General features: G+C 43.6%; 2 protein-coding genes across 6 annotated transcripts; one reads left to right on the top strand and one right to left on the bottom strand.

Annotated features, from left to right (window-relative positions):
* Nucleotides 1-251: 251 nt before the first annotated feature.
* On the bottom strand, nucleotides 252-2,586 carry gpatch11 (G patch domain containing 11). 2 transcript variants are annotated; one of them, XM_076743564.1, is made up of 8 exons: nucleotides 2,434-2,586; nucleotides 1,976-2,202; nucleotides 1,850-1,891; nucleotides 1,636-1,756; nucleotides 1,434-1,524; nucleotides 1,020-1,136; nucleotides 764-845; nucleotides 252-682 (listed from the first exon to the last, which is right to left on the bottom strand). In XM_076743564.1, the coding sequence occupies exons 1-8, from the start codon at nucleotides 2,481-2,483 to the stop codon at nucleotides 627-629; spliced, it is 786 nt and encodes a 261-aa protein (XP_076599679.1). In that variant the 5' UTR covers nucleotides 2,484-2,586; the 3' UTR covers nucleotides 252-626. The 2 variants fall into 2 exon arrangements, with proteins under 2 accessions (XP_076599679.1, XP_076599680.1); XM_076743565.1 differs by having other exon boundaries at nucleotides 1,976-2,197; nucleotides 2,434-2,535.
* Nucleotides 2,587-2,797: 211 nt separating this feature from the next.
* On the top strand, nucleotides 2,798-20,994 carry heatr5b (HEAT repeat containing 5B). Of its 4 annotated transcripts, none has more exons than XM_076743032.1 (36): nucleotides 2,798-2,840; nucleotides 3,354-3,518; nucleotides 3,607-3,818; nucleotides 4,472-4,580; nucleotides 4,697-4,846; nucleotides 5,461-5,632; nucleotides 5,739-5,896; nucleotides 5,983-6,277; nucleotides 7,853-8,008; nucleotides 8,309-8,559; nucleotides 8,639-8,750; nucleotides 8,844-8,996; nucleotides 9,089-9,188; nucleotides 9,374-9,483; nucleotides 9,571-9,734; nucleotides 9,920-10,095; nucleotides 10,831-10,936; nucleotides 11,033-11,223; nucleotides 11,425-11,584; nucleotides 11,759-11,948; nucleotides 12,184-12,353; nucleotides 12,444-12,588; nucleotides 12,684-12,863; nucleotides 13,167-13,418; nucleotides 14,049-14,230; nucleotides 14,325-14,393; nucleotides 14,946-15,125; nucleotides 15,215-15,455; nucleotides 16,048-16,284; nucleotides 16,499-16,626; nucleotides 17,244-17,388; nucleotides 17,584-17,856; nucleotides 18,093-18,317; nucleotides 18,477-18,628; nucleotides 18,739-18,952; nucleotides 19,748-20,994. In XM_076743032.1, the coding sequence occupies exons 2-36, from the start codon at nucleotides 3,393-3,395 to the stop codon at nucleotides 20,053-20,055; spliced, it is 6,192 nt and encodes a 2,063-aa protein (XP_076599147.1). In that variant the 5' UTR covers nucleotides 2,798-2,840; nucleotides 3,354-3,392; the 3' UTR covers nucleotides 20,056-20,994. The 4 variants fall into 4 exon arrangements, with proteins under 4 accessions (XP_076599147.1, XP_076599148.1, XP_076599145.1 ...); XM_076743033.1 differs by having other exon boundaries at nucleotides 5,983-6,232; XM_076743030.1 differs by having other exon boundaries at nucleotides 12,184-12,588.
* The last annotated feature ends 160 nt before the right edge of the window (nucleotides 20,995-21,154 follow it).

Here is a 21,154-nt window from a genome sequence, read left to right on the forward strand (position 1 = left end):
GTTACCTAATGTCAGATACAGAATATCCAATATTCTGGTGAGAAAAATTAATATTGAACTCCAGTGCTGGCACCAGAGGAAATTGAAATGTTAATAGTTTTAACACTCATGTAAACGCACAACTGAGCACCACATACATACAAAGGAAAAATGGCAATATCAGATGCAATGACATTGTACATTTTGTGAAACACACCCAGAGTGATTTTTTGTACTAGAAGTAGCTAAAATAAAGATAACATAACATGGTATAATACTTAAGCATTTACTGAAAACACAATTTCTCTCAAAAGATGCCTCAAAAACCTTAGTACACTTTTACAAAATATAAACATTAAAAAGATATCCTAAATTTCCTAAAATAGGATTTCTAAACATAAAGACAAGTTCAAGAAGCACCACCCACAAACAGGATAAACAGTGACATCTCTCCAGGCAAAGCAGATTCAGATTGGACGAAAAGTGAATATTACCCTAATTCAGCTCACGTCATTGCCTCAGCTGCTTATTACAGTGTGACCAGCCTGTTTCACACTGTAAACTGCTGGCTGCACTCTGTTTCCAGGGTCAAACATTCATAGCTGCTTTTTTACTGGGAACTACTGCGCATATTTTTTTTATCAAGTTCATTCGTGGTCTGCTGCTGTATCCCCGGGACAGTTAGAGCACAAGTCCTCTTCATCTGTTAAAAAGAAAAATACGCATTTCATCAAAGGCAATAAAAACAACAATAAAATAACATCTATTCTGTTATCACTCTTACCATTATAAGTGGTTCCACACCATATGCAGTAAAAATGGACTCCTCTCAAATAGGATGTCAGAATTTGCAGTTTGTCAAAGGACTGAAACAGAGAGGCACATATCAAAAGCACCTTAATTTGCCGGTATATTAATTGTAATTAATTGCAGAATGTACAAGTAGTTTGATGAGATTTGAACCAAATTAATTTAGGTTCATTCATATATTAGGATTACACATTATGTCACTACATGAACAAGGTGAACTAAAAACAAACCGTTAATTCCACAACCTCCTCCTCTTCCTCTTCCTCTTCCTCCGCTTTAACACCATCTTCCTCGTCATCGGTCTCTGCTTTGGGCCAGTACCAGTCCTCCCTGGGGACAGTGATGCTCTGAAAGGAAAATTCAGCCCAAGGATTCACACTCAGAAAACTCAGAAAAGTGCTGTTTCTTCACTCATGTAGAGTTTTCAAAATAACTTGAATTTTTTTCTGCAATAAAGGACCAGTGCATAAGATTTAAAGGGGGATCTACTGACACATTCTGTATCTGCCATTTAGGAGCTGATCCCTCATGCTTGTCCTTTAATGCATGGCAGTTTTCCTGGCACAATTGTATTTACTGTCACTGTAGTTGAATGAAAAGAAATCTGAAAAAACAGCATCAGCTAAAGCTGTCATTCCTCCAACCTTCTGACTGTCAAGCTGCTCACAGGCTCGCTGACTCCTTCTGAGATCTCCTTCAATCTTTCGCTCCTCTCTCTCTGTCCTTACCCTTGACCTGGAAAGAAGAAGTGTAAGATTACACACACAAACTATGAAAACATTCGTATTAGCACAGAGGACAATGTTTAGTGGCACAGCACATCTCATAGAGAGCTGCAAACTTCACCTAAAATCTTCCAGAGATTTGGTCTCATTCTGTTGTTTGGCTCGCACTTTCTGCCGATAATGTTCAAGTTCCTCCTCAGCTTTTCTTTTCTTCACCTCTTCCATGCCAATGCCGCCTCTGTCTGATTTAACATACAAAGAAAACACGTAAACACATTAAGTCCGATTGCACATATTGTTCTCAAATACACTTTCAATGTAAAAATGTAACCTACCGGTTTTGATATTTAAAGGAATTGGATCAACCCTCCCTGCTCCTGGTGAGGTAACAGAAAACCACATTAATCAACACAACAAATGGAAAATAGATTAAAAAGAGATTCACTAACGGAGAAACTTGCCCTCCTTCCCGAGGCCTTGACCAGCTTTGTAACCCATTTTCTGTAGAAGTGCAAATCCCTTGTTCTCATTGCTGATGGAGTTTTGTAAAGCTGCTTCTCTGCTTTCCTTCTCCTGTTCCTTGAAGGTTTTCTGTCGGTTCTTGATGTTCTTCTCCTTTTGCTGCGTCTCCCTCTTGAATGCTTCTTTTACTCGCCTCACCATGCTGACACCCGGTTTCACATCTTGTCTGACAGACAGAGGACCATAGAAGAAGTTACTGATACAACAACAATAGCTATGGTGACAGCAATGACTTAAAACCTCCTTCGTCTATATTTTCACAACTGACACAAAACTCCCGAATTAACTTTAATTTAATAGGACTGACACCACATAAACTACATTGTGGTGGGTCCTAATTTAACAATCTCGACACCATCGGGTTTTTCCACAAACAGCAGAAACACAAAACGCTTACATTTTACTGAGAAATGCATCAGACATATAGTCCTCTTCCTCATCAGACATTATTGCCGCGCAAAAGACAGAAAACGTTGAAAAAACAGCTGCAACGCTTAAGTTATTATCAGGTTGTCCGCTTGTATTTGCTTCTCTGATGTTTGGTTCGTTCAAAGATATATTCCGAGTAGCTACAAGGTACACAATAAGTATACAGTTCCGAAGATTTTCCACATTATTCGTGTCAATTATGTGTCAACTTCGAATGCACAAAGACAAGTGTTAAAAATGAAACACATAATATGAAACACTTTTTTTTAATTATCAATATTGTTTCATCATTACTTCCTTGGTTTCACATCGGACATACCTTAATGCGACACCACCGACACTCGTCGTCATTCATCCTGGGTTATCGAAACACAGGTACGATTAACAATTTCATTAAATGTGTCACATATTTCCTTAAGGTGTTGTTGTTGAGGTGTTTTTGAACAGATGAATATTTTAAAAAATGACGGTAGATAGTGTCAGTGTTCAGTTTGAGCTAGAGTGCGTAGCGGGAGTTTAACGTTAGCTTGTGCCTCGAAGGAACTAGCTAGCTTAGGTTGCTAACCAACTCGCCTATCAGCAGCTGGAGGCAGACAGCTGTCAACACAGAACAGCAAGTGTTACCGCTACCCAGCTTTGACATTTTAGTTTGCTACATTGTATACAACAAATAAGCACGGATTTTAAAACGGTGACAGTTGCTTTAACTTAATTATTACTTATGTGTTTGGCACAAACCAACTAAAGTCATTGCAAGGACGATAGATGTCCACAGATCTTTAGTGACTGTTATAATGCTTTGTAGGTGATAATCTGATTGGATGAGAGGGAGAATATTAGAGAAGATACATCTACTGACAAGGCAAACCCCCTGTTATATCATTGCAGAGGCGAGGGTGGACAGCACCGTGTTAACAGATCCTCGTCATGGAGCTAGCTCACAGTCTGCTGCTCAATGAAGATGCCTTGGCCCAGATCACTGAAGCGAAGAGGCCCGTCTTCATCTTCGAATGGCTCCGCTTCTTGGACAAAGTGCTTGTGGCAGCAAATAGGGTGACTATTCAGATACATTTTGTCATTGTCTCTCTGAATGGGTTTCATTCGAAGCAGTGTGTGACTTTGTTGTGTGTTTGAATGGCAGGTGGATGTGAAGGAGAAGCAGAAGAAGCTGGTGGAGCAGCTGACAGGACTGATCAGCAGTGCCCCTGGACCACCAACGAGGAAACTGCTGGCCAAAAACCTCGCTACCCTCTACAGCATTGGGGACACCTTCACTGTTTTCCAGACTCTGGATAAATGCAATGAGATCATCAAAAGCAAAGATGACACACCTGCGTACTTGCCAACAAAACTGTAAGATCCCTTTTCATCGTAGCACTGTGTGAATGCAGTAACTGTGTATATCCGTATTCTGCTTAATATTTATACATATTTGCATGAAGATATAAGCTGCTCAGCAGTGCTTTCAGTGTATCGGGCATATACTATATGTCCACCTTCAATGGTATTAGCAGTTAAGCCAAATGTTAATCTGCAGAATGACGTTTCATGTTTTATAGGCGGGATTAAGCGTACACGAGCAGATATTATGCTGTGTTTATTGCTGCTATTAATCGAAACCAACCAAGCTGCATCGCTGTTGTCTTGCGAGCTTTTATTCATCATTCTTTTACACCTGCTTGATTCTGTCTAGATTCAGGTGAACTCAGAGGGCTGCTGGGGTACACATGGGGGTCAAGACCTCCTTGCTAAGCCACTGCTCTACTTCTGCAGTGTTTTAGCATACATAATAATGCATCAGGAGCTTTGGGGTTAAATGTAACTCATAATGCTGGTTATTTTACTATTAACATCAATCATAAATAAAATAAAAGACATCCTGAATTTTCTCAAAGGAGACTTATGAATGTGAGGGTATCTGGAATAAACTAAACCCCCCATACTTATGGTAGATAATCCATTTCATATGCTCATTCACTTACTTAATGCATTGCATTTTCTTGCAGTGCTGCCGTGGCCTGTGTTGGAGCTTTTTATGAGAAGATGGGCAGGATGCTGGGAAGCTCCTTTCCAGACACCATTAATAATCTTCTGAAAGCATTAAAGAGTGCAGAGGTATGACCTTTAAGAGTACAACATTGGAAATGGTGAGCGAAATAGATTTCTACTTCACAATCAGATTAGACAATTATTTCAATCCTCCTGTTTTCACATTTACTTTGTTGATCTAGTCCCAAGGCAGAGGAGAGATCCTTCTCAGCCTGCAGAAGGTGCTCAGTGGACTGGGAGGAGCTGCAGCTTCGTGTCACAGAGATATCTACAAGAATGCCCGCTCTCTACTCACAGACAGGTCCATGGCCGTACGCTGTGCAGTAGCAAAGGTTGGTCTCAGAAAAATGTCAAATGGAGCTGTGAAGGAATAAACAGAAATATTCAATTCACTAAATGTGGTCAAACAAAAGGAAACACTGTTGTCATATCCTGCTGAATGTTTGTGAAAGTTCCTTGCAGCTGCAAGCATAGAACCCTCATTACATTGTGTAATGTTCAGACCTTTTCTCCCAAAATCAGAGTTTCCTCCAAAAATTCGCAGCTTTTGTGTCCTTAATTTATTAAGGCCTTTTTTTGGGGATCCTCCAGGATCCAAGATTGCTTTCCCTGCTCCTATCATAAAGCTAAATGGACAATATGTTTTCTTGTGTCATGTCAGTAGGAGCATGTTCCACCATTACAAAAAGGAACACCACTGACGCACATGTTTTTGCTATGTCATTTTTGGTGGCGGAACTATCTCCTCCCTATTGTGAAAGACAATTTCCTGTTCAGAAAACATGACAATTGCACTATATATGGTTGTTTTTCCAACATGTGTACAGTATAATCATCTGTATCGTTGGTATGTATCATGGGATGTCTGTAGTAAGTGAAACTCTTCCTGTACATGCTTGATGTACATGTTGATAACAGGACACTATCTTACTTCTTGCCTGGTTAGTGCCTGTTGGAGCTGCAGAATGAGGCAGTATTCATGTGGACCACAGAACTGGAGAACGTGGCCACATTGTGTTTCAAAGCCCTGGAAGGATCTAACTATGGGGTTCGAGTGGCAGTTGCCAAGCTGCTGGGCACAGTCATGGCCACTGCCCTGATGCCCAAACAAGCAGCTGGTAGGGCGAAAGAGCTGATTTGAATAGTTTATCTTCTGCTACTTTCATGTTAAGTAGGCGAGCTCGCCACTTTTATTCTTCATGATCTCAATCCTTTTTTCCTCAGTGATGCGTCAGAACGTGAAGCGGGCCACTCTGGAGGAGGTGCTGGAACTGATGGCCACAGGCTTTTTGCGTGGTGGATCTGGCTTCCTGAAGAGCGGAGGGGAGATGTTGAAGGGGGGAGGCTCTGTCAGCAGGGAGGTGCGGGTGGGCGTCACACAGGTGAGGTGAATTCTCAAACAGAAGTATCTGAGCCTGCGTTGCCTGATTCAACCACTTCACACATAAACGTTCTTCATTCTCCTCAGGCGTACGTTGTGTTTGTGACTACACTTGGTGGTCAGTGGCTGGAGCGCAACTTTGCCACGTTCCTGTCCCACGTTTTGGACCTGGTGTCTCACCCACGGGCCACGCAGACACATGTTGAGGCTGTGTACTCACGGCGCTGTGTCTCCTTCATGCTACGTGCCACCCTGGGGGGCTTACTCGGAGAGAAAGCACAAATCGCAGCCGGCAAAGAAATCTGCCAAGCCATCAGCAAGCAAATGAGGGCTGTGGGTAAGGAGGATGGGGGGGAAATATCACGGTTCAGAGCATTACAGAGTAAGTACTCATCCATTATTATCACTTTTGATTTGCCCTTCATTCAGTTTCGAAAAGTCTTGCATGGTTTGCGCTTGAGTTGCATACAGAGGTTTTTCTTCCTTGTCTTTTGTTGTGTGTGGAGATGGCTGTCCCTGTGCCTGCCTTTCCTCTTGCTTTCTGTCGTTGCTTCTTTTGGATCACTCTCTCTCCTCTCCTTTTTTTTACATTTCTTTTAACCACAAGCAGCATCACAATGTCATGTAATTTTATTCACTGATGGCTCAGCGTTCCAGCTAACCCATGCTGTGCATTCATGCATAGCCTCTGTGGCTGTTTGCCTGCGAATTCACATTCTGTTACTGCATTACAGTCCCTAAGGAGCAGATAACATAACTCTTTCTGACTGTTGACATCTGGCTTACACCAGCAGAAAAGCTGCATGTGCCACTAAATTCACTGACTCATAGTTGGAACAAGCCATTTCCCCCCACAGCAAAAAGACATAATATTTGCAAGTTTGTCCATCATTTAGTTTTATTGATTTCAGTTCCTCCAAATTTCCATTTTTTGTTTTCTGCTTAAAACAACACGTCAATCATGTTTATAATCACCTTTACCTCATTCATGAAGGATGATTCTTACTCTGATTTGCTTTGCAACCTTTGACCTGATGTAAACTATGTCAAAGACACAGTCCTTTGGTCATATTGATGTGAAAACAGAATTTGAATATGATGTTGACTGTCGGTGTCTCTTATAACGTGGCCCTGGGCTCTTCACTATCCTTGCTGCTTGTAGCTTTTCCAACCAGCTGGATCTGTGAGACTTCTTGAAGTTAGACTTTGTGATATATCTGTGCTAGAAGTAACTTTGGAAAAGTTTCCTGGAGCCATGATGGAAGTTGGATCTCTTTGTATGTATGTGTGTATTCTACAGTGGATTTTCGTTTGGAACAACATGACTGCCACAGATCAAGAAGCAGCTTTGAATATCTCCCTAAAGTTATTTAATTGACCTTTTTCCTTTCCTGTGATTTGTCTTGACTGTTGCCTATTTAGAGCTCTGAGGATTTAAGTTCTTAATAAATGACCATCATACTCAGCAATTTACTTCAATTCAGATGAAGTTTCAGTGTTTTTCTCTTTGTCACATTTATCCTTTAATGCAATTCTAACCATTGCTTCCTGTATTATTATATCTTTTTTATATGAAAAGAAATCCTCAGACCTCTGTGTTTGTGGCATATAGCAATGCATTGTTCCTTGGTATTTTGAAGGATTGAAGATGTGTGATAGCATTTAGATGGACTAATGTGGCCAGCCAGTTAGGCAATTACAGTGTATTTTTATGTAACACGTCAGGGGATTATAATTAACTTTGTAAATCTCATAAGAAGTGCCTTGTTTTGTTAAAAATCTCAGGTTCAGTTACATTTCAGTGCAGGTCACCTTACCCATCAATGCTGCATACATTCTGAATCCTTAACCTATTATCTTTAAAGATGTTTGATCTTGTGTAACTTGAAAACTTTTGCATTTTATTCTGATAAATGCTTCTTGTTCGCTTCTCTGTCTCTGTCTCGTTTTTTTCCAGAGGCAGTTGTGAATGACATCAGTGGAGAGAACAAGGCAGGGGCAGCGGATGTCTCTGCCAGTCAGCATGTTATGGTGTGTGCCCTCAAAGAGCTGGGCAGTCTGGTTCAGAGCTTGAGTGCCACAGCGTCACCACTCATCCAGGAGCCTTCTATAGGTGAGACACACAAAATATTACATAAAAGTGACTGACAATTTGCTTTCTTAGCTTCTTCTTTCTTAACTTGTATGACATCTGACAGCACCATCTATGACTTTGGTCATGTTTTAATATTCGACATATACATATTAGCTGTTAAGAACTGCAGTATGTAAATCTGACATCTGCTTCTTCATAAATACATTAAACACTTGATCTATATGCAGTTGTTGTATATTACTATCTCTTGTCAGAAGGAATGAATTTACCCTGGATTCACTCACAACTCAGGGACATATTCTATGCCCTCTTCCCCAGGACTCCTTGAAACTGTCACCTCAGTGCTGCTGCACCCCAGCATGGCGGCTCGTTTGGCGGCTGCGTGGTGTTTGCGGTGCGTTGCTGTGGCGCTTCCCTATCAGTTGACCCCACTGCTGGACCGCTGCGCAGAGAGAATCAACAACCTGAAGAGTTCACCTGAGGCCGTGAGTGGCTACAGCTTTGCCATGGCTGCTCTGCTGGGAGGTGTACACCAGTGTCCACTGGGTATACCCCACTCCAAGGGCAAGGTGCGTAGCCTGAGAATGGAATTTAAGTATAAATGTCATTAGGTCTTGATGTAAAGATTGAACGGCTCCTTTCTTGCAGTTGGTGGTGAGTATAGCTGAAGACCTCCTGCGCACAGCTGCTCAGAATAGCCGACTCTCCCTGCAGCGCACACAGGCTGGATGGCTGCTGCTGGGTGCCCTCATGACTCTGGGTGAGTCTCCCAGACAGCTTTCTTAGCTTTGATTTGTCAACAACACTCTCTCCCTTGCTGACAACACAGTCACCACATTGTGTTTGTGTCCAGGACCGTCCCTTGTGCGCTATCACCTTCCCAAGATGTTGCTGCTGTGGAGGAACGTGTTCCCTCGCTCCCAGAAGGAGCTGGAGGCAGAAAAGGCCAGAGGAGACTCTTTCACCTGGCAGGTCACCCTGGAAGGCCGAGCCGGAGCGCTGTGTGGTAAAGAAACGCGCCACGCCGTGAAGCTGCATACGCTTTGTAATGTTAGTAGACGCAATTCTAACCAATGCTCCTCCTCCCTTCTTCTGCAGCCATGCGTAGTTTTGTGGCCCACTGTCCCGAGCTGCTCACAGAAGATGTGATCCGTAGACTGATGACTCCCATTGAATGTGCCATGACCATGATGTCTCAGTGAGTGTGCTGCTTTTAAATATGAACGTCTGTTGACTGTATAAATACAGAGAGGTTCCTTGTCTTTGCTGCAGGATTTTAGTACACACAGTTCATTAATTTTGTCACGTGTAATAACTATTTTCTGCATTTCTTTGTTTTCAAATGATTCGTCTAATGATTGTAACGTTTTTTCATTTTGTCAGTGTGCCTGCCATCATTAAGGTCCATGGTGCTCACCTGAAAGCAAGTGCAGCGATGGTGAGGCTCAGGTTGTACGACATCCTGGCTCTGTTGCCTCCCAAGACCTATGAAGGTAACGCACTCACTTCTGCATGGTTTTTCCACAGAAGTTAAGAACCTTTATGGGAGAGGTTTTAAAAGCGGTAATCTTCTTGTGTAGGCAGCTTCAATGCCCTCCTGAGGGAACTGGTGGCAGAGTTCACTTTGACGGACAACTCGGCTAACACTACCACCTCCTTGCTGCGCTCGCTCTGTCACTATGACGACAGTGTGCTCATGGGGTCATGGCTACAGGAGACTGACCACAAGTCCATAGAGGATCAGGTGAGTAAAATCATCAAAAATATGACGAATCCAAAATACACTACTGCTATACACTGTAAAATGAAAAAAAGTAGACGTGTGTGGTTCGGATTCTCATTATCTTTTGTAAATTAACTGTTTATACAAAACATCTGCATTACATGTCTCGATCACACTGACAGTTCTGTGTGATTGTTCCTAAACAGCTGCAGCCCAACAGTGCGTCTGGCAGCGGCGCGCTGGAACACGATCCTTCCTCCATCTACCTGCGTGTCCCTGTAGGCGAGGCCATCCCAGGGCCTCTCCCTTTGGGTGTGTCAGTCATCGATGCTTCAGTGGCCCTGTTCGGTGTCGTTTTCCCCCACGTGTCCTTCAAACACAGGTGACTAGCTGTTGCTGTGTGAATTTTCATATTTGTACCATGTCAGCATTTTGTCACAAGTTTGTATTTATGTTTATTATGTGGTTACATTCACTGCTGCACTTTTGCAAAGCTGTTTGTGGCGAGTTTGACCATGGACAGCATTTGTATGTATTTGCCCCAAACAGCAGATTAGTTTACAATAGCTTTAAGCTAGCGAGCAAAGGCAGACACCAAGGCTGTGCATATCTGTGTGTTTGTTTTCAGTTCAGACTCTGACTGCGGTTCTTTCAGTGATTTCCTTCCAGACTCTTTTATTCCTCCCCCCTGGCCCCCCTTCTCTGTCTGTTCATGAAGTTAAATACATTTCCCCTCCAGTAAGCAGTCAATGAAGAGAGACTAATTATAGCACAGGTTGGCACCTCCACAGCTTGTTGCTGCAGACACGTTGAAGTGAAGATAAGTCTACTTTTTAATCCCAAAAGTTTATAAAAATCAGCTCGGAGCTCTCCTCCCTTCTGTTAACGGCTCTGGATCGAGCAGAATCCAGTGTGACTCTGGATGGTTTTTCCCCAGCTCTCAGCAGCCGTCTGCTGGCATCTGTCCCACTGCACCGCCCAGTCTTCCCCATACAACACGCTGCAAAGCCCCTCGATGTGTGTGATATAATGAAAATGCTGGTTTAGAATGCAAGTGTCAGTATTATGAATGAAGCCTCACAGATTCTAACTGTTCTGTACATTGTATATGATTCAGGCTGCAGATGCTCGACCACTTTGCAGAGTGTATAAAGCAGGCTAAAGGAGTTCGACAGCAGGCAGTCCAATTGAATATCTTTACTGCAGTGCTTAGTGCCCTCAAGGTGAGAAAAAAATGCTTTAATCCAGGAATATCTTGTTTCATTATTCAGGTGATATATACAATGAGAAATAATATATCTCTTCCTTCCTGACTGAAGGGTTTGGCTGAGAACAAGAGTACTTTGGGCCCTGAGGAGGTGCGTAAGTCGGCCCTGGCCCTGGTGATGGGAGCACTGGACAATCCTAACCCCATCCTGCGCTGTGCTGCTGGAGAGGCCCTTGGCAGGATGGCTCAGGTGGTGGGAGAGGCTACCTTCATCGCCAGAATGGCACAGACCAGCTTTGACAAGTAAGCATTTCATATATGTAGTATCTGTGCAGTTTTGTTTGTTTTTTTTTCTTTTTATATTTTCTCTTATTGTAGGTCAAAGATGTTTTCATGAAGATAAATGTTTCGGCCTTTGATTGTCCTCATAATCCATCTAGTTTATCTTCTCTAACCTTGGCTTTAATTACATGATCCATATCTTTCTCCCTCCTCTCTTTCCAGACTGAAGTCGGCCCGTGATGTAGTATCAAGGACAGGACATTCACTGGCTCTCGGCTGTCTGCATCGATATGTTGGAGGAATTGGCTCAGGCCAGCACTTAAAGACCAGTGTCAGCATCCTCTTGGCTCTGGCCCAGGATGGGTCCTCTCACGAGGTCCAGGTACAGTGAAATACAGAGGAGGGATGGATTTTAAAATTCACTCATATTTGAATGAAAATAAGTTGAGGAGGGGTCTGAACTGTCATTTTTCCTATAGTTTCTCTATTATTGTTTGCTTTGCTTGTGCTTATTACACAATACCAATTCAGACATTCTCCATCCTTCTTTTATCAGACATGGGCTCTGCACTCTCTGGCTCTGATTGTGGATTCGAGTGGTCCCATGTACAGAGGCTACGTGGAGCCTACACTGTCCCTGGTGCTCACCCTGCTCCTCACTGTGCCCCCATCTCACACAGAGGTGCACCAGTGTTTGGGCCGCTGCCTGGGAGCTCTCATCACCACTGTGGGACCAGAATTACAGGGTAACTGTGGCAAAAACAAAATCACAAACCTCCTTGTGTTGCTGTGACTCACTCCTTTGACTCTCAAGCTGTGTAAATGTGATGTACCCTTTCCTGGCCAGCAGGTGGCAGAGAAATCCATTTAATCCATGACAGGCTTCTGAAGCAGACTTGAGAACATACTGTGTATCCTCTAACTGCTAGAATACTCTTTCTGTTTGTCTCTTTTCCTAATTGATGCCAATGGGTTTGCTAGGAAATGGAGCCACTATCTCCACCATCCGCTCGTCCTGCCTGGTTGGCTGTGCCATAATGCAGGACCACTCTGACTCCCTTGTGCAGGCAGCTGCCATCTCATGCTTGCAACAGCTGCACATGTTCGCTCCACGCCACGTCAATCTGTCCAGCCTGGTGCCCTGTCTCTGCGTAAGACATAATGAGTTTCAAACTTCAAGTACGGTAGTTACGGTTTGTCTTAATATTCATCTTAACTTGCCACTGTACTGTGGGTTGCAGGTGCACCTGTGCAGCTCTCACCTGTTGCTGCGTCGTGCTGCTGTGGCCTGCCTGAGACAGCTGGCTCAGAGAGAGGCTGCAGAGGTCTGTGAGTATGCCATGAGCCTGGCAAAGAGAGCAGGAGACAGCAAAGACACCACAATCAGTGAGTACAAATCGTGAAGCTGATGAGAGCATTCAGATTAGTCACCTCAGTAAAGCACTGCGACTGTCACTGTGTTGATTCTCTCCCTTGTTCAGATCTGAACATCACAGAGACCGGTCTGGAGGGCGTTCTGTTTGGCATGCTGGACCGGGAGACAGACAGGAAGCTGTGCTCTGATATACATGACACACTGGGCCACATGCTGTCATCTCTTGCGGTGGAAAAGCTTTCTCATTGGTTGAAACTCTGCAAGGATGTCCTGGCAGCAACTACAGGTAAATACAAAACTACAAAATATGACACTTGATTTTTTTTTGGTCTCTAATGAAATTAAGACTGGAACAGAAAACAAAGTAAGTACTGTATCACATGGCAATTCAAGTTTATCTCTACAGACCAATTTTATTTTAGTATTTTACAGGCCTGCCTCAGCAAAGGATAATGCATGTTGCATTCACAGTAGCAGTCATTCCTGTCTTGTAAAGCACAACCAATGAAGTGGACAATACTTGACACGACGGACTAAATCCGCTCTTTTTAAATCCTTGCATCACAAAAGTGCCCGTCTCCTCTTTCAGATGTAGGAGGAGCCGTTGTGTTCGAGGTGGAGAAGGATGAGGAAGACTCTGAGAAAAAAGATGAGATGGACGACGACACCATGTTCACAGGCCTGGGTGAAGATGACAAATCCAAGCCCTCTGTGGCGCCGCGCTGGGTGACGAGGGTATTTGCCGCGGACTGCTTGTGCCGCATCATCCTGCTGTGTGAGAATGACAAAGCACACTTTGACCTGGCAGCTGCCCGCTCTGCACAAGCCAAGAACCCCAAAGGTACCATTCACCGTGCTCCCAGCAGAGTGTCTCAGAGTTCACCTCAAGGATTGGCTCTAGATTTATGCCACCTGTGATCTCTTGTCTGTGCATCCAATTGATTTTCTAAAGCCTTGTTGCTTACATGATTTTAGACTACTACTACTAATAGACTACTGTGGTTGCTGGAAAATTAAATGTAGATAAGTTTTTTTGGGGGGGGTTTATATATCTTTTTGCGACCTCCAGGCAGTTCAAGCTCTGGAAGCAGCTTAGCCAAATTTACTGACTGAGATTGAGTGGATGGTTGGTGCACTTCAGCTAAAGCTGAATTAAATCTCAGCCTCAAGGTCGATGTGTGGTTTCCTTTGAGCCACTGCAAGCACACTGAAACTTTAAAAACTGATTTCTTATGTTCGTCTGCACTTAATCCTCAATTCATTCTCACAAAGAGGAAGGTTTTACAAAAGTGAACACAGAAGTAAGCAACGACTATCTTCATGCTGACGTAAAACCCCTCATGAAGGGATCACTAAAGCACGTATTAAACAGTGAGAGAGAACAGAAATCTGTGGTACATTCTACTTTCTGATTTTTGTTTTCTTGTGTTTCTACTCCTCATATACTTCTCTGTTTTTCCTCTCTTTCCAGGAGATCAGTTGGTGCTCCATTTGTCTGACCTCATCCGTATGGCCTTCATGGCGGCCACAGACCACAGTAACCAGCTGCGGATGGCCGGCCTGCAGGCCCTGGAGGACATCATTAAAAAGTTTGCTTCTGTACCAGAGCCTGAGTTCCCAGGACATGTTATCCTTGAACAATACCAGGCCAATGTGAGTCAAAAACACACTGAGTTGCATTATGAAAATAACACAGTACATGTGAGACAAACTGAAAAAGTGAACATGGCGTCATGTATGCGTTTAGGTTGGAGCTGCCCTCAGACCTGCGTTTTCACCTGATACACCGTCTGACATAACGGCTAAGGCGTGCCAGGTAAGACGTTGTTTGCGATCGTTTAGAAGAGAAGTTTTGCGCCCTGTCTGGTTCTGTCGCAGCATTCATTCTACTGAACAGCCCTTAACATATATTTATATAGTTTGATGTTGTTTTTGTGGCAATGCTACTGCAGTAGCGGTTAATTACCACTGCACAGTGATTCATCATCGCCTTAGAACCTGGCAGTGTCAAATTTTCTGCCTTGATGCTGTTTGACTTATGTGTCTGATGCAAAGAATGAGCGACAGGGAAAAATAACAAACATGCCTGTCAGCAGTGTTCTTAAAAAAAATAGTCTTTCTCTTTGACATTCCCCTTCGTGTCCCTGGCTCATGGTTATTGTCCAGTAAGACCATTTCTGTTCTTTCTGAAGGCCAAAAGCTTGATGTCATTGCTTCATACTTCCTGCTTATGCTGTTGTTGGCTTGTTGACTGCTGTCAGTCATTTTCATGACACTTATTGCCTACTACCATACCATACCACCGGGGTGCTGTATACGTTCAATTAGTTTTTCCATTTATTACCTCGACTCCTCTATGTGACTACAGGTGTGCAGTACGTGGATTGGTAGTGGCGTTGTGAGTGACCTCAACGACCTGCGGCGAGTCCACAACCTGCTTGTGTCGTCACTGGACAAGGTGCAGGCGGGGAAGGGCTCATCCAGTCAGCTGTACAGTGAAAGTGCAACCACGATGGAGAAACTGGCTGTGCTAAAGGCATGGGCCGAGGTGAGACCTGCTCAGAGTGCCGTCCTATATTTGTTACACTACAGATGTAAATAATAAAGCTGACTATACACACTGGCTCTCTGTCACAGGTGTATGTGGTATCGATGAAGATCAAGAAAGAGGCCGAGTCTAAGCCTGCCAAACCAGTCCGAAGCGCAGACGATGACGAGGATGAGGACGATCTGGGAGCCGACGTGCTTCCACCTGACAGCCTCATCACTTTGGTGCAGCCAGAGCTGCCCTCGCTGAGCCGCCTGTGGCTGGCCATGCTGCGAGACTACGCCCTGCTCACTCTGCCTGCTGAGTTCTCCAGCCAGCTGCCCCCTGACGGTACCAGACAGAGTCTCATTTGATTTCCAAAGGCACATTTTCTACTTTTATTTGATGTCTCGAGTCAAATATGGATCAAAGCTTTTCATATGCATGGATACGTGGAAATAACAAGGTTTCTTATAGTACATGGAATATGTAGCTCACTTCAAGCACTAGTTCTTGAGTTCTTTGCTCTAGTTTTGGCCTCATAAAAGCTGTGATTTTATTCTCCAGAGAAAAACTCAATTCATTACCAAAAAAGCCTTCAATGGGAATCGGACAGCTTTTGATAAAATCATCAACAAAAATATCTCCCAGATTGCTGTCAGATAGCCGTTTTGATGGGATAAGATGCTCCAGCACATTGTTGAAGTTGTCTTTGGGAAATTAAAGTAGAATTTGTCGGTTGTTAACCAATGGGGGGAAATGTAATGAATATTTCAGGTGGCCTAAACACAAATTTACAATTGAGGAGCATATATGTGAATGTCTGAGTGAGAGTATGGTTCATTTGTAAACAATATGGTCAGAACAAGTCCCATTGTTGTGTGTGTGTGTGTGTGTGTGTGTGTGTGTGTGTGTGTGTGTGTGTGTGTGTGTGTGTGTTCAGGTGGAGCGTTCTATACTCCAGAGACTATAGACACAGCAAGGCTCCACTATCGCGGTTCATGGGCCCCCGTCCTGCATGCTGTGGCTCTGTGGCTGAGCAGCACTGGGTTCGGAGCCAGTGAAGAGAAAGAGGAGGTCCCCTCAGCTCCCTCTAAGACCCCTGTCCTCCCTCAAGGAGCCTCCTTGACCACAAAGACCTTTGAGGAGTCTGTGGAAGACAGGATGCATCTAATGTTGGGTAAAGAAACGTTGTTTGGGTTTTTTTGGTACTCAGGTATTATATAGAGGAAACACACCCCATCCCTAATATATGAATTATTCTTCATAATTCACCCGATTGTCTTAAAAGGAGCAAAGTGGAGCACTTTTCCTTGGTGACTGTTTTTTGTTTACCTTACAGCCATGGAAGCACAAAGAGAACTCTAAGTGCGTTTCCTTGTCCTGTCTCTCAGGTGTCAGTATAGAGTTTCTCTGCTTCCCGCGGCCCGAGGAACCCATTGAACATGTGATGTCCTGCCTGCAGGCACTGTTCACTCTGCTAGAATCTCCATGTGCGAAGACCCACATTGCAGAGGACCAGGTAAAGACACAGGTGCAGCGTGCAGAAATGATATATAGTATGTAAGAAAGAAATTAAGAACTGTATTACTGGCTGGCTTTGTTGATGGCAGATAGATTTTTACTAAGTATCAAATAAGAAAACGTGGCTTTTATTCATGGCCTCTGTTATTTACACCTTGCAGTAGTTATTTCATTGGTGTAGTTCAAGTGACACATTTACTTGCGACAGATCGGCACCTTAGTGCAAATACCTGGTAAACACAACAGGGTCACGTGATGTTTGCTGACTTTACGAGTTGACAAGCAGCACTCCATTGCTGCCACACAATGGACACTGAGGGCTTCAAAGGACACATAGGTTGTGTTCTCCAAATTCAGAGAGAAGGTTTTGATTCTCGGCTGAATTTAGAAGAACATTTGAACAGGTTTTGCCGGTGTGGATCCAGCCCCTTAAAGTAGGACACAGCACGTGTCACTCTGCTGCCTCCACACCGGTATTATAATCTCCTGTCACAGACTAAAACCACATGCTGTGTGTGTGTGTTTGTGTGTGTACATGTAGATTATTATTGAATAGCAAAAAGAATGCACCAGTGTTTCACAGTGGCATCACTTTAAATGTTATTTCTGTTGTAGCTGTTGGCAGTGGAGCTCCTGAACGTGCTCCACAGACTGCTGCTGACCCGGGACCCTCCTGCTGTACAGCTCCAGGTCACTGCTGTCGTACAGGAGACCATCAGGGCTGCACAAGACCATCTGCAGCGACAGAGGACCAGCAAGGGTCAGGAACTAACACATCCTACAGACTTGTTTCCATTACATTCAGTTACACCTTAAACACAAAACCCACCATGCTGTTTTACTTCATCTGAAAGATGACTGAACAAAAGATCATGTGAAGTGTTGTGTTCATATTAGAGTCGTTTCAATTACGTAGCCGTTTGATAGATCTAGGTCACTGTGTTATGTTGTTCAGGCAAAGAGGAAGAAGGCGACAAAGACTCTCAGCCCAGCCTTGGGGAAGGAGGAGACACAGGGGAGCTCGTCCCTGGCAAGTCACTGGTGTTTGCAGCCATGGAGCTGCTTGTGTTCATCCTGGTCCGCCACTTACCACAGCTTAATACACGTGTGAAGGAGTCACCCAGCCATGTGCCACTCAGGCCTCAGCGACTACCCGAAGAAAGTGCGCGCCTGGTGGCGAACACAGTTTCCATCCTGGCAGAACTGCCCTCGCTCTGCTCTCCTGCTGGTGAGGCCTGAGGCAAACTGCTACAATACACACAAACACACACAGTGCAATGTATGAAAAAGATGTCAATGTTTTATTTATTACTATTATAGCCTGCTTAGCATTATATTATACCCTGCTTTGTTCAGGTTTGTGAATGCTAATGATACTGTTTGCATTTGTGTGAGAATAAGAGTAAGTATGAATATTGTTAGCATAGAGCTGTTTACAATGAAAGTTTCTTTTTACCTGTGCAGGAAGCATGACCATCCTACCTACGGTGCTCTTCCTAATCACGGGTGTGCTGAGGGAAACTGCAGTTAAGACTGCTGACAACTCGGTGCCTGTGCCCGTGTCAGCCGCCCTGCAGGGCATCAAGACCATCATCACCTCCCCACTGGCTCGGGCGGAGAGCATGCAGACACAGTGGACCGGCCTCGTGAGGAGCAGCCTGGCGTCCGTACTCGAGCACTCACAGCCAGGTAATCAAATACACAGACACACAGACACACACACAAACACACACACACACACACACACACACACACAGTACTGACTGGCTTCTCTGCGGAGGAGGGAAGAAAAAAGTATGACTTCATTATTCATTGACAGTATGCGTGCTTGTTGCTGTATTTCTGTAGACGAGTCCAGGCCTGACATGGATGAGGTCAGTATGCTGACAGCCATCACACTCTTCCTGCTGTCTGCCAGCAATGAACTTGTTGGAGTAATGGTCCTACAGAAGGGCTGCATGGACCGCTTCCGCAATGCCCTCAACTCTAGTGATCCCTGGGTAAGCATCATGTATACGAACACAGCTGAAGTGTGACAATCTGAAATGTATTAGACCTTCCAGAGGTGTGTGGCCAAGTTAAGTGTGTGAATTCTTCCTTTTTGCCACAGGTCCAGGCACGGTGTTACCAGCTTCTGTTATCAGTTTTTCAGCACTCCAGCCGCGCTCTGTCTACGCCGTACATCCACACTCTGGCTCCACTCATGGTGCAGAAGCTGAAGGCAGTGGAGCGCAGTCGGCCAGGGACCGCTGCCGAGCTGCAGGCTGTGCAGGAGGGAATCAGGGTCTTGGAGAATCTGGTCAGCATGGGCGAAGAGCAAAACCGTAAGTGTGCCTCTGCCTAATGGACCACTGAAGCACCGTATTTGTTCCATTAAAGCGTTTCGCTCCATTAAAGTAGGTCTCTTAAAGTATTTAGCTCAGTGCCTTTAGATGTGTGCTGTCAAAGATCAGATCAATAGAGCATTAAATGCTAAATTTAGAATCCCTGCACTAGTTTACTGTCAGTTTTGCTATTGATTTCAACATTACACTATACAGTATTATGTATTATATATTATTTATTCATGTTTATACATTTTTTACTGTGTTTTCCCCAATTATCATACTTCTTGTTCTTATTTATTTAGAATAGCGAACTGCACTTCATACTTGAACAAACGTGCCACAAAAAAGTTGATTGATTTTGTATTTGACTTTTATTAGCGGTGGTGGTAGAGGTTACTTGAAAAATGCAGCTGATATTAATACTCATTAATCAGTTGCATCTACAAATACATAGTTCATCATTTAACACCAAGCATTCCTCAGTGAACTTGTGTATTGTCACGCAGATATTTTGGAAATACTCCCACACACTGTCTCAAGGTTGGTTTGTTGTTACTTTGACATATTCTGAGATAGGTTTGAAAATGTGGTAAATTGATCTGCCAGAGCCTTTTGGTAACCGCTGTCTCATACATCTGGTCTAGGAGTGCTGGTCTGGATTTGTGGCCCCAGTTCCATTTGTGTTCAGTGCAGTTAAACTGTCCCAGCCCCTTTTCTGATGATTTGTTTTAATTAGTTTTGCAGTGAGTCATTGTCTTTTTTAATGTCTCATTGTCTTTGTGTGTTTAATAGGGGTGCAGTTGCTGGCTCTTCTTGTACCAACTCTCATCTCCTACCTTTTGGATGAAAATGCTATCTCCTCTGCACCCCAAGTCTCCAAAGGCCTGCATGATTTTGCCCTTCAGAACTTAATGCGGATTGGCCCTCTCTATCCAGCTGCCTTCAAGATAGTAATTGGTGCCGCACCTGAGCTTAAAATCCGTCTGGAATCTGCTATACGGGCCAACCAGGCCAGCAGCAGAGCCAAAGCTGCAGCCAGGCAAGCTCAGCCGACCGTGCAAGCCACACCAACCATCAAACTCAAGACGAGCTTCTTCTGAACTCTCCAAGAATGCACTGTACACTCCCGCAGCCTAATTTAATGTTGTCTTTTTTGGTCTGTTTTGTTTTCTTTCAGTAGAACAGAACCACATGTCATGTCTATATCAACGACAGTTTCTTAAGAGTATTTATTTATTCTACATCTCATCTTTGTTTCTGATGGACGAGAACTCTTGTTGAAGTCAAGGAGGCAGTTCTGTAACGTATCGTTAAAAGGTCTTTGAATGTTCACTTTACAAGAAGCTCACTTTAAAATCTTTAGGAAATTTTGATTGTGCACATTTATAAAGGGATGCAGTTTACATTTCTGTTTTTTCGGTAGGTGTCTGTTTTATTTTGTTTTTTGATCTTGGCCTTTTTGTCAGATCGTCCCCAGTCACTGTCCAAAAACTGATGTTTATTCTGTGCCACTGATTTTGCATCACCATGAACATGGCCGTTTTATTCCTTTAGATTCCAATCATGTATGTTTGTTGAATAGAGTTGTTTTAGTATGTGGCCTTTGGATCTGCTGATTGTTACTGATGGGGGGGGGTTCTTTATCGCTATTGTTTTTTTTTTCTTTTTTTGCTCTTATGTTGTAAATATTCCTACTACATATTCTGAAACATAACTGAGAATTTACTTTTGAGCATATTTTGAGCCCAGAAGATTTACGTTTTGTTGGAACCATTTGAATATTAAATGCATCATGCTTTCATATTGTCTTTTGTCAGAAATTGTAATTCTCACAGAGTCAGTTGAACAGTCTGCTGATAAACAAGTACATTTAATGTGTGTGCTGCATATCATACAGATTGCTGTACTGCTTAGAAATTATTCTTGATCCATATCTGTTTATGTGTAATTGCTACATGAATAGGTCAGCATCAGCTGCCATCATAACTCTCATTCCACCTTAATTTCTTTGAGATGTGAATAAAGTTGCTTTGACATCATTGTGCTGCTTGAATTTGGTTAATATTTTATTTTATTCTTGTATTTTACCCGGTTTGGGGAGTAAACAGTGATGCAGGATCTCTGACAGAATGTGCAATTTATGTTACCCACGGGTGAAATAGGTACAATTAACTGGGCGAATCTGCTCCTCCGGGGGGT

This window comes from Chaetodon auriga, chromosome 11, assembly GCF_051107435.1.
Source record: "Chaetodon auriga isolate fChaAug3 chromosome 11, fChaAug3.hap1, whole genome shotgun sequence".
Taxonomy (NCBI): Eukaryota; Metazoa; Chordata; class Actinopteri; order Chaetodontiformes; family Chaetodontidae; genus Chaetodon; species Chaetodon auriga.

Bases quoted from the DNA above. Each gene is read 5' to 3' on its own strand.
- gpatch11 (XM_076743564.1), bottom strand. From the start codon at position 2,483: ATGTCTGATGAGGAAGAGGACTATATGTCTGATGCATTTCTCAGTAAA. The intron at 1,892-1,975 runs GCAAGTTTCTCC...TTACCTCACCAG, and splicing joins TCAAGGCCTCGGGAAGGAGG to GAGCAGGGAGGGTTGATCCA. The intron at 1,137-1,433 runs GTTGGAGGAATG...TTTTCCTTTCAG, and splicing joins AGCAGCTTGACAGTCAGAAG to AGCATCACTGTCCCCAGGGA.
- heatr5b (XM_076743030.1), top strand. From the start codon at position 3,393: ATGGAGCTAGCTCACAGTCTGCTGCTCAATGAAGATGCCTTGGCCCAG. The intron at 11,949-12,183 runs GTAACTGTGGCA...TGGGTTTGCTAG, and splicing joins TGTGGGACCAGAATTACAGG to GAAATGGAGCCACTATCTCC. The intron at 16,285-16,498 runs GTAAAGAAACGT...CCTGTCTCTCAG, and splicing joins CAGGATGCATCTAATGTTGG to GTGTCAGTATAGAGTTTCTC.